General features: G+C 35.9%; 1 protein-coding gene across 6 annotated transcripts in view; it reads left to right on the top strand.

Moving 5' to 3' along the window:
- Nucleotides 1-12,842, top strand: part of LOC145246561 (cyclin-dependent kinase 11B-like) — a 73,209-nt gene that overhangs the window by 43,748 nt on the left and 16,619 nt on the right. For all 6 annotated transcript variants that reach the window (XM_080108162.1, XM_080108160.1, XM_080108164.1 and 3 more), the window contains 2 exons: nucleotides 7,157-7,278; nucleotides 12,229-12,336. In XM_080108162.1, coding sequence (XP_079964288.1) covers nucleotides 7,157-7,278; nucleotides 12,229-12,336 — 230 coding nt within the window. The remainder of the gene's footprint in view (nucleotides 1-7,156; nucleotides 7,279-12,228; nucleotides 12,337-12,842) is intronic.

Genomic DNA, 12,842 nt, shown 5'->3' with positions numbered 1-12,842 from the left:
TGTAAGGTGCTGGACTAGAGCATGGTTAATTAAGGTCTCAAATATTTTGGCAAAAAGTGGGAGGAGGCTAATAGGGCGATAATTTAATGGGTCAGTTCTTTCGCCAGAATTCTTGAATACTGGTACCACAGAAGCAGTTTTCCAGCAGCTCGGAAAGCAAGATTCATTAAGGCATTTGTTGTAGAGTTTGGAGAGAACTGGAGCTACTTCGGCTGAGCACTTTTTTAATAGCACAGCTGGGATGAGGTCGGGTCCACATGCTTTGGAAGTGTCAAGGTTTTTTATGATAGCATGCACCTGAGCAGGTGTGATTTCCAGATCGTCTAGCTTGGCGTCAGTCCGCATAGGAAAGTCAGGTAGGGGGTGGTTTAAAGGGTCCAGTGTAGAGTTGGAGGCAAACCGACTGGCAAGCATGTTAGCCTTCTCGGTTGCTGAGCAAAGAACCTCGTGATTGTTGGTTAGTGGGGGAATCGTTGATTGCCCATTATTTACTACACTGTTGTAGATTTTCCAGAAGTCACGAGTTCCTAATTTTTGTGCTTCGATGCGTTTTTTAGTGGTTTCCGTAAATTCCCTCTTAGCTGTCGCTATTTCTTTCTTAACGTTACTTCTAGTTTCTATGTACTTTTGTCTGTTTGAACTGGACTTATGTCGGTTAAACCTTCGGAATGCATGCTGCCTTTGAGGAATGGCAGTTGCGCAAGTCGAAGTAAACCATTGGGGAGAGTGGGGCTTGCTATAGAATTTCCGCATGGGAACATGCGCTTCGATTGCAGTTTTGAACCATTCAGTGGTCTCAGTTGCACACTGTTCAGCAGAAAGAGAAAAAATATTTCCCCATGGGGCGTCTCTGATAAGATCTCTGATAGCTTCCCAGTCAGCCTTTTTATAATATCTGGTTGTTTTGAGCACTGGCTCTTCAGTTTTGGGTCTAGAGTTTAGGGCGATTTCAACCATTATTACCGCATGATCAGCGTTCCCAAGTGGGCTGTCGGATTTCGTTACACAATCATCAGGAATTGTGGTCAAAAACAGATCTAATAGTGATGCGTGTTGTTCTTCCTGATCAGGGAAGCGGGTTGGAAAAGTAACAATTTGCGATAGGGAGTGAGATACAGAGAAGCTATGAGTTGCGCTGCCTGCTGCATCTGTATAAGTAGAGAATCCAAGCCAGTTTTTGTGATGGACATTAAAGTCACCAAATACATGTACTTGGGCGCTAGTGTCGAAGGAGAGTGCTGTGTCTATGCTGTCAGATACTTTGTTTATTATGGTGCAGTCTTTGGTCGAAGGAGAGCGGTAGAGAAAGTAAAAGTAGCTAATGTTGTGTTGCATGATTAGTCTAAAGCACATAAAGGCTTGATCATCCGTTTCTAGGTTTGTCTCTCTAGTCAGGGGAAGGGTATTACGAATGTAAACTCCAAGTCCGTGCATATGTCTGTCAGAGTCCTTACGGCAGAGTGGGACATATCCAGGCATGTTAAAGTAGTTAGAGGGGATGGAGGAGTGTAGGTTAGTCTCACTTAGTGCTAAGATATCCGGGGCATTTGTTAGGAGAAATGCTTCAACATCAGCTAAATTAGTTCTAAGCCCACGGATATTTGTGAATGCAAGCCTCAAGGGAGGAGGCAAGTTGAATTTGTTTGACCCTAAGCCTGGTTTAAGCTTATTTTTAGATTGTACTGTCATCATGTTTTTTAACGAGTTTCAGTTGGGTTAGGGGAAGCCGAGCAGGAGGTTATGCAGAATATCACACATGCATCACAAGTAGACCATCAGCTGACCCACCATCAACTAGGACTGTGGCCTCAGGAAAGCCCACCGGGGATGAGTGCAGGGTCCCTTTCCATGCGCGCCATGGCACTGCAAACATCCCGATATTATTCAACTGTTGATGGAGCAGCCGCTCTAAGCGCTACCAAAGAGTTAGGGCTCCTGTACTACCAGTCGGAAACAGCAGCCAGTAACTGTCAATCCGGTACCCTCAACCCATCAGAGGAAGGTCAACCCAATCTAATTGCTCAGGCATATGTGGTACTCAAGCATTCTCAAATGCCCAGCTTTAGGGGTGGGGTGTGTCGGGAGTGGGGGAAACGGCGTTCATTGCCCTAGACAAGAAACAAGATCTACCAATGGGTGTGTCTGTCGAATCACTGATAGTATCTCTGCGCCTGACTAATAGGCAAAGGAGGAGTGTGGAAGCCGGGCGATAGGCAGGACCTATCTACTCCTTAAGCAATTTAGGTATTGCAAACCGGTAATTTGTTTGAGTCACCAGCTCTAGGAAGGCTGTCATCCAAGACTGAAGAGGCCTCCCTCCTCTTTGGTTTAGTTTCAGAGTTTTCCTTCTCCTAGACGGATGATCTGGGAAGATCTACTGGGTCCGTCACCACTGAGAGGGTTTGCTCCGCGCCTGGGTTCTAATCAGGTATTTCTGCGACCCCGCGTGGTTAGATAATGTTATTGGGTTAGTTTGTAGAGGTTATATCTGCTAAATAGTTACACTCCTCAAAGTGGATTAGGGATATTGTTATTTCATTGCTACTGGATAAAGGGGTTGAGTAGAGCTCATGCAGTGTAAGCAACTATGATTGTAAGGAGGCTTGTTAGGAGATAGTGTGGTTAGAGGCTTTCATTTTTGTTTATGAATATTTTTTTTCTCATTTTTTTTCCTTTTTTTTTATTTTTTTATTTTTTTTATTTTATTTTATTTTATTTTTTATTTATTTATTTATTTATTTATTTTTTTTTTATCCATGTGAGCTTGGGTCTAGTATAATATTTAAGTGTGAGTAGGAGTTAAGAATTGAACTAAGAGTTGTGCCAAAACTATTTTAGATGATATCAGGGCATGAGATGCAAGTGCAATATAGTACGGGTAAAACAGTAAGTTTTGAGTCATGTGTAATTTGATAAATAGATATATGGGCTGGTTTTAGTAGGTGTGAATAAAGTTGGAGGTACAAGGTGAGTTTCTATTATTGAGAGAAGATGTTTGCAGCTTTCAAGTAAAAGTTATGGACATTTAGCATAACAAAGAGCATTGGTTCAGTTTCGTATTAGCGTTGCAAAGATATCTAAGAGGGGACAGTTGTGTAATGCAGTGCGGTGTGCTTTGCTTCCGAGTACATACTTTAGCTGTTTAATCCCAACTGGAATAGGAATGAACTCCAATGCATGTCTAGAGGGTAGAATTGTATAGATGTTTAGTGATGACTAAGCAGTTAGCATGTGAGAGTCAGGGGCTGGAAGTTAAAGATTCCAGTACAAAACGGAGTGAAATGTAGGAGTTAAGTGGCGGTTTGGTGGGAATGAGCAGATTGTTAGCCTTCAAGGGATAGGAGTTATTAGTTTACAAGAAACAAATCAAGGATTTAGAGTGGCAGGTAAGTTTTTTTTTTTTTTTTTTTTTTTTTTGCGCATGCAGGCTAGACAGAGGTAATCGTCTTGGAGGTAAAATGTATATTGGGATTTCGTAGCTAGCAGTTAGGTGTTTGTTCCAGTTACAAGAACTAGTTCATGGCGGTCTGAAATTCCGTATTTTGTATTTATAGGAAGACATTAAGGTAACGTACAGGAGCATAGCATCCACTCAGGAAGAATAGCTCTAGTATCACAGCTAAGATACTGCATATTTAGGTAACGAATAGTGAAAGTTAAATTAGGTGGCACTTTTTTTTTTTTTTTTTTTTTTTTTTTTTTTTGCACCTTACCATGGCTGTTACTATTAAGTATTGTACTTAAATAAAGTTCTTCTGTCATCTAAATAAGCTAAAAAGGGATTCCCCCTCCGTATTACTACGTCGATGTGACATGGTAAAAAGAAATTAGTCAGGAAATTGTTTTTAAAATAAGTGAATCAGAATGGTCAAGATGCCTGAGAGATAAGATAAAATTACATCGAAAAAAAAAAAAATAAAATAAATAAATAAATAAAAATAATAAATAAATAAATAAATAAAATAAAAGGGTTAGATTTGTTTGGTTTAAAAAGAGGATAGAATAAAATATAAAATAAGATAAAGTGTGCAAAGAAAATACAAAAAAAAAAAAAAAAAAAAATGTACTTAGCTAAAAATTAGATCTTCGGTGTGGCGGCAGATATCTCTTCGACCACCATGCACGTGACGCTAAGGAAATACTGACCTTACTAAGTCATTACTAAGCTAGGTCATTGGAGTAGGGGGGGCACACCTTACATTTGGTCGTTAGTGAGAGCTTTTCCTTCTTTAAGGGGAAGGAAAGGAAGAATACCAATATTCTGCTTATATATTTTGAATAGATTCTGAAGACTTCGTCACATTTAGATTTTATAACAGTAACTTGGCCAGGCATGAATTAAATTAAGAACTGGGCAAATTAGGCTGAAAAGAAATAGAAGCAAATAGGCAATCTGAAATCAAGACAATTTCTTGTCTGAGATATTTACCAGTAAAGAAAGTCCGTGCGTCTTTTTTTTTTTTTTTTTCCGCCTACGACTCATTTTTAGGCACAGTTAATAATTCGGGTGTTTATATGTCAAGCGGTCGACTTCATATTTAAATTAGTCTATTTCAATGAGAGTAGATTATGCATAAAAAGGAAAAAGTTCTTCTGTCATCTAAATAAGCTAAAAAGGGATTCCCCCTCCGTATTACTACGTCGATGTGACATGGTAAAAAGAAATTAGTCAGGAAATTGTTTTTAAAATAAGTGAATCAAGAATGGTCAAGATGCCTGAGAGATAAGATAAAATTACATCGAAAAAAAAAAAAATAAAATAAAAAAAATAAAATAAATAAATAAATAAATAAAAATAATAAATAAATAAATAAATAAAATAAAAGGGTTAGATTTGTTTGGTTTAAAAAGAGGATAGAATAAAATATAAAATAAGATAAAGTGTGCAAAGAAAATACAAAAAAAAAAAAAAAAAAATGTACTTAGCTAAAAATTAGATCTTCGGTGTGGCGGCAGATATCTCTTCGACCACCATGCACGTGACGCTAAGGAAATACTGACCTTACTAAGTCATTACTAAGCTAGGTCATTGGAGTAGGGGGGGCACACCTTACATTTGGTCGTTAGTGAGAGCTTTTCCTTCTTTAAGGGGAAGGAAAGGAAGAATACCAATATTCTGCTTATATATTTTGAATAGATTCTGAAGACTTCGTCACGTTTAGATTTTATAACAGTAACTTGGCCAGGCATGAATTAAATTAAGAACTGGGCAAATTAGGCTGAAAAGAAATAGAAGCAAATAGGCAATCTGAAATCAAGACAATTTCTTGTCTGAGATATTTACCAGTAAAGAAAGTCCGTGCGTCTTTTTTTTTTTTTTTTCCGCCTACGACTCATTTTTAGGCACAGTTAATAATTCGGGTGTTTATATGTCAAGCGGTCGACTTCATATTTAAATTAGTCTATTTCAATGAGAGTAGATTATGCATAAAAAGGAAAAAGTTCTTCTGTCATCTAAATAAGCTAAAAAGGGATTCCCCCTCCGTATTACTACGTCGATGTGACATGGTAAAAAGAAATTAGTCAGGAAATTGTTTTTAAAATAAGTGAATCAAGAATGGTCAAGATGCCTGAGAGATAAGATAAAATTACATCGAAAAAAAAAAAAATAAAATAAATAAATAAATAAATAAAAATAATAAATAAATAAATAAATAAAATAAAAGGGTTAGATTTGTTTGGTTTAAAAAGAGGATAGAATAAAATATAAAATAAGATAAAGTGTGCAAAGAAAATACAAAAAAAAAAAAAAAAAAAAAATGTACTTAGCTAAAAATTAGATCTTCAGAGTGTCACCCGCTTTGAGGATTGAATCTTCAATCTCCAGAAGAGTGTCACCCGCTTTGAGGATTGAATCTTCAATCTCCAGAAGAGTGTCACCCGCTTTGAGGATTGAATCTTCAATCTCCAGAAGAGTGTCACTTACAACTGGATTCATAAAGCGTTCCGATGGAATTTTGGTGCAAATTCTCGAGTTCAGCCGAAAGATTCTGGAGTTTGAAAAGAAAGTTGGAGATTACATGGTCTGAAATGTTGTGCGAATAGCCCAAGATGAGAACAGTAGTCTGGATAATCCAAATAATCAATCCTCATCTCAAAAATTCAGAAATATTTTATGTTCTTTCAATTAATTTCTAGAACCCTGAAAAACATAGCCGCTCACTTTCAAATCAATATCTAATAAATACGATCATCATTACAAGCAGATTTCTTAGTCTCTCCTTTTAAAATTTGACAAGTATTAAGTAAACTGTTTGGATTATTGACTTTGCATCCATGGGTTAATACCCATCACACCATTAAAGCGTGGTAGGTATTAACTCACATTATCAGCCTCTTTTTCTCAAAATCTAAGATTAAGATATTCTCTGTTGATATCTTTCCTCGTATACTTAGCTGGAATACGTTCTTGAAGAAGGAGATGACCATTTTAATTTTGAATATAGATATCCAACTTAACTATATGAATATCCAGTTTTCCTTAGCTAAGTGATATATCTGGCTAGAACATCCCCACATTAATATCTTTACGTTACATGTTCTATTTTGGAAATAAAAATTTTGGTTCTAATTTAGAATTCGATGTAATTAAAAAACAAAAATCCAGGAAAATCTTCATGATGTACATACCCATTACAGAATGAAGATGTCATATTCCAAAAACCACGTAAACTGATAAAAGTATTTTTTTCTCTTTTTGACTAGGAAAATCAAAATTTATGAATTTCATTAATAAAATTTTTTATTATTTTGAATACAAACAAAATCTCTGTAGTCAAATTGAGTTGTCACCATTGAATTTTAACACATTCTAAAAAAAAAAAAAAAAATGACGACTCCCAACTATCTTATTTGCTCATAAAATTTAATTTTCTAGTTAAAAAAAATTTTGATCAATTTACATAATTTTTGGAATATGACATCTTTGTTCCATGATGGGTACATACATCATAAGCATTTGCTTGTATTTTCTGTATTTTTTGTTTTATTTAACTTTATTTTTTGTTTTATTTAAGTTGAATTCTAAATAAGAATGAAAATTTCTATTGTTACATGATTAAAATAACCAATCATACACAGTTTCTCTTGTATATGAGGCCACATTTGACCTGAATTCTCTTAAAAGGTTAACATTTAATTCATTTATTATTTGCAGGTGAAGTGAAAACGTTGATGATTCAATTATTAAAAGCAGTGTCACATCTGCACGATAATTGGATTTTACACCGAGATTTGAAAACATCCAATTTGTTACTCAGTCACAAAGGAATTCTCAAGGTAAATTTTTTCTTTTTACAATTGTATTTGCTGCTTCTCCATAATTTCCCTAGATCAAAGCATGGAAATAAAATCTGCATGATTGATGATGATTTAAATATATTTTGTTAAATTACATTCGTTTTGTTACTTACATTAAAAAGTTTTGCGTGAATAGAAAAAAATTTTTTTTTAATCCTTAAAAGTTGTGAAAATATTTAATATTAAAAAAAAATATTTTGTAAATATATATTTTTTCTTTTAAATCTTAAAAAGTTTTGTAAATATGTTTTTAAAATATATTGCTCACGAACATTCGACCATGTCTGCTATTTGACGTGTTTACAAACAACCAACGGCGATGTCAAGCTCGGACAATCGGTATCACTTGAAATGTGCACCAGTATTTGTCATCTGCTACAGGGTATCTATTCTTTACTTGGTCCAGTCTCTTTTTTCTTTAGTCACAATTCAATCTTTATATTAATACGTACGAGACAACGTTGCACTTGTGTAATTGCACATCAAATTTTTATTTTTAAATTACTATCAATCGAATATTTGTTGAAATCACAAACAAAATAAAATGAAAACAATTTAAAAATGTTTTTTAACAATTTGAGTATTTGTTTACAGTTTAAATGCTTTCAAATTTCAAATGGTCATGAAGTAACTAATTTTTTTTTCTTTAACTATTAACAAATTTTGGTGCCTATTTACATTGTGGTGATCTTTTAAACCAACGCATTTCAGGTGAAAACATTATTACATACATGTCATGGGGAAATTAGTATTAATTCCAAAAATTATGAAAAATGATCTAGTAGAAAAATAATTGCAAGTAAAATAGAATTTATCGAATTTTATTGTATGTTTTAATGTGAGTTGTCCAACCAATTATGGATGACAAACTGACTTATCTCCCTTGATTTAAATTGACTTGAATGTAATTGTAAATGATTTTTCTAAAATACATCTAGCATATCTACTGGATCATTTTTCGTAATTTTTGGAATTTATATTAGTTTCCCCATGACATTTAAGTATGTAATGTTTTCACCTGAAATGCATTGGTTGACAAAATCACCGATGTAAATAACACCAAAATGTGTTAAAAGAAAAAAATCAAATGAAATTTGAAAGAATTCAGGTGATAAGTCGTCTCTCTCTCTCAGTACAGACCAATGAGTCTCCTGTGTCATGAGTAAGTTGCTGGAATCCATATTAAATAGAGAAGTAGTCAACCACCTCAGCAGAAATAACCTTCTTAGTGACATGCAATATGGTTTCTGTTCTGCCAGATCTACAGCAGATGTGCTAACGGTTATATCTCATAGGATTAGTGAATCTCTTGACAAAGGCTTCCTCCTTAGGGCAATTGCTCTTGACATATCAAAAGCCTTTGGAAAGGTATGGCATAAGGGCCTACTTCACAAGATTCCAGCTATGGTATAACTGGAAATGTTTTCTCAATCATTAAATCATTTCTCTCTGATAGGTTCATAAGAGTAGTGGTTGAAGGGCAGAAATCAGAAGCCCTCAGTATTAATGTTGGAGTCCCAATTCTCTCTCCTCTGATCTTGAGCATGTAGTACAATGGGGAAAGGAGTGGCTGGTTACTTTTAATGCATCTAAAACCAAGCTTCTCTCTTTACATCATCAACATTCTGATCCACATCTGGCATCAATTGAAATGAATGGCTCTCGTCTTCAGGAGGCCTCAAGTTTTGACAAGCTTCTGGGCTTGACCATTACTCCTGATCTTAAATGGAACACGTACATCAAATCTGTTGCCAAGGCCGCTGGAAAAATGGTGGGATCTTTCTATCGATCCAGTAGATATCTCACTGCTGATGCAATTCTCTATCTATATAAGAGCCAGGTACGTCCAAGGATGGAATACTGTTGCCACATCTGGGCAGGAGCTGCTAGAAAGGACTTGGCCTGCCTTGATAGAGTTCAAAATAGACTTCGTAGCCTCGTAGGAGATGTCCTTTTCTCTTCGCTGCAACCTCTATCTCACAGAAGAGATGTTGCGAGTTTGTCTCTGATGTATCGTTATTTTCATGGAAAGTGTTCGACTGAGCTTCAATCTATGGTCCCCCCTCGCAAAACTTTCACAAGAAACACTCGTCTAGCTGTAAACACTATCAATAATTCCCCCCACTCTTTATCTGTGCCTAAACCTAAACGTAGATTCCATGAACAAAGCTTTTTTATTAGAACTGCACGCCTGTGGAATTGTCTTCCGTTTTCCTGCTTTCCGGCTGACTACAATATGGTTGTCTTCAAGTCTAACGTAAATAAGTTCTTGATGAGCCGTTCCATATAAGTTATCAAATTTAACAAATTTTCATTACTAATGATTATTATATTGTCCAATTTCTACTGTACACTCTTTAACCCTTATCCTTGAGTGGCCTCTTGGCCTTGATAATGAGTTGATACCTATGAAAAAAAAAAAAAGAAAAAGTCCAATGTGAACAAGTTCTAATTGAATCGTCCCCCTAAGTAATCCAAGTTTCAAAATTCCCACTGTTTACTATGCTAAAATCACAATGACTAATGTATACCTATTAACCCTTATCCTCGAGTGGCCTCTGGGCCTTGATAAGTGGTGACACCCTTGTAAAAAAAAAAAAAAGTCCCTCATGGGTCCATCCTGGGCCCAACTCTCTTCCTGATCTACATCAATGATCTCCCAAAACACATACTTAAATCATTCGTTGACATCTATGCTGATGACACGACCATCTATGGCAACACATCAAAGGCCGTAAATGACAAAGTTCTCTCTAATTCTCTCTCCTCTGATCTCTAGCGCGTGATACAGTGGGGGAAGATGTGGCTGATTATTTTAATGCATCTAAAACTGAGCTCTATATCTGTGCCTAAATCAAAACGCGGATTTCATGAGCAAAGCTTCTTTCTTAGAACTGCACGCCTGTGGAACTCTGTTCCGTCTGCCTGCTTCCCTCCGGACTACAACTTGGATGTCTTCAAGTCTAATGTTAACAAATTCCTAATGAACCGCCCCCCTAATTAAACACTTCATAAAATCTCCTCACTAACGTGATGTACTTGCAATAACCCTTATCCCTGAGTGGCTTCCGGGCCTTGATAAGTGGTGATCACTGTGTAAAAAAAAAAAAAAAAAAAAAAAAAAGAAGCTATCCTTATATCATCAACGCTCTGATCCCCATCTGGCATCAATTGAAATGGATGGCTCTCGACTAGGGGAAGCTCCATGTTTTTATAAGCTTCTGGGATTGACCTTTACTCCTGACCTGAAATGGAACACGTACATCAAGTCTATTGCCAAGGTCGCTGGAAAGATGGTGGGATCCTTCTACCGTTCCAGAAGATATCTCACTACTGATGCAATTCTCTATCTATATAAAAGCCAAGTACGTCCAAGGATGGAGTACTGTTGCCACATCTGAGCAGGAGCTGCTAAAAAAGCCTATCCTGCCTTGACAGAGTACAAAATAGACTTTGTGGTTTAGTGGGGGATGCCTCTTTCTCTTCCCTGCAGCCTCTCTTCCACAGAAGAGATGTTGCGAGCCTGTCTTTGTTTTATTGTTATTTCCATGGCAAGTGCTTGTCTGAGCTCCAATCTCTGGTCCCCCCTCGTCAATCTTTCACGAAAAACACCCGTCTAGCTGAAACCACTGTCAGTAAATTTTCCCTATTCTTTATCTGTGCCAAAACCAAAACGTAGATTCCATGAGCAAAGCTTCTTTCTTAGAAGTGCATGCCTGTGGAACTCTGTTCCGTTTGCCTCTTTCCCACCTGACTACGCCTGATGAATCGCCCCCTTAAGTAAGACATTTTATCAAATCTCCAGTACTAACGATTACTACGATACTATCCCATTGATTACTGTATACACAATCCTTATTCCTGAGTGTCTTTCAGGCCTTGATAAGTGGTGTCCTCCATGTAAAAAAAAAAAAAGTCTTTATTATGTGTGTACTCGTCACAAAACGAAGACGTTATATTCCAAAAATCATCAAGTGATGATAAAGTATATTTTTAAATCAGGAAAATCAAAATTTATGGTTTTTAGTAAAACAAAAGTTGTAGCCAAATGGAGTTGTCAGCCCTTGAATTTTAACACCTTCTAAAAAGACATGGTGGCTACCAGCTCTCCTATCTCACACATCATTAATAAAATTTGATTTTTCTATTAAAAACAAAAAAAACAAACAAACAAAAAACTTCATCAAATTACATGATTTTTTAAATATGACATCTTCATTCCATGATGGTTACATCATAAAAATTTTTTTTGTAATTTTTTTATTGAGTCAAATACTAAATAAGAACCTAGAATTTTTTACCATATTATCGGCATTTTTGTGAATTGTTGTCTTTGATATGCACTTACATTCGGTGAATTATTTTTTTACATTTATTTTTAAGTTGATGAAAACTGCATAGCATGCATGTTACAATATATTATTATTATTTTTTAATCCTTTGAAATGAGGCTTCATAATTTGTGTATTCATTTTTTGCAAACTTTTATCCTTATTTTCATAGTTGTTGTTTCACCAACTGTTCCTCTGGCGTTCTTGTTGTTACCCGTGACAGGATAGGAATGCTGACTCTTGTAACTGTATCCCCAATACCACCTTTTATAGTTGTTGTTGTCTCACAAAGAAGGTCAGAAGTTTAGTTGACCAAGATGTAGTGAGACAACAATGACTTAGAAGGCAGTAATTACTGGGAATATAGTTACAATACTCAGCATTCCTATTTCGTCGCGGTTAACCACCTGAAGAAGGCCAGAGGAGTAGTTGGCTGAAACAGCAACTATAAAAATGAGGATAACAGTCGGCAAAAAAATCAATACACGCAAGTAACACTCATTCTGATTGCTTACATGTATTGATTTGGACTTCTATGTTACTATCATGCGTTGATGGGAAGAATAGTCTGAATAATCCATTGTTTTCATTTTTTTAGGTTGGAGACTTTGGTTTAGCTCGTGAATATGGCTCTCCTCTGAAACATTACACACCAGTTGTTGTGACGCTATGGTACCGAGCACCAGAACTTCTCCTTGGAACGAAGGTTAGTCTTTACTTATTTGTTTCTCTAGATGTCGGCAAAGTTAGACACAGGGTCGAGTTTCAATGTAAGAAAATCAAGCTTCCCAAAAGGCCATTTTGGATTGGGATGAAAATAAAACTTGTTTTACTTTAGAAGCATGTCTCCTCCTCTGACCCCAGACTGAACAGAAACTTGTCATTTGACTTGTTGTAATATTGACTGAAATGTTTCTTACATTAACAAAGTGGAGGGTTTTGTTTTTAACGAGTGAGGGAGTCTGATAAATATTTTTTAAAAATTGGACTCTGGAGTTTATTTTATCAAGTGACTTTGATTTCTGCAAAAATATTTGACCACCAAGTCGATTCCCCACTCCACAATTGAGCTGAAAAAAAAAAAAATCAGACTTTTGAATTTTTAGCAAACCCAACTCTGACTCCTGCAAAAAGTTGTAATTCTCAACTTGAATCAGGTTTAAAAACTACAGAAATTGCTAATCGTGATTCAAATATTTTAACTCAATTGGA

The sequence above is a fragment of the Euprymna scolopes genome, chromosome 24 (assembly GCF_053919585.1).
Source record: "Euprymna scolopes isolate OS-2025 chromosome 24, ASM5391958v1, whole genome shotgun sequence".
NCBI classification, from domain to species: domain Eukaryota; kingdom Metazoa; phylum Mollusca; class Cephalopoda; order Sepiida; family Sepiolidae; genus Euprymna; species Euprymna scolopes.
Note: the sequence above shows the minus strand (reverse complement) of the source record. Positions and strands in the feature narration are given on the sequence as shown.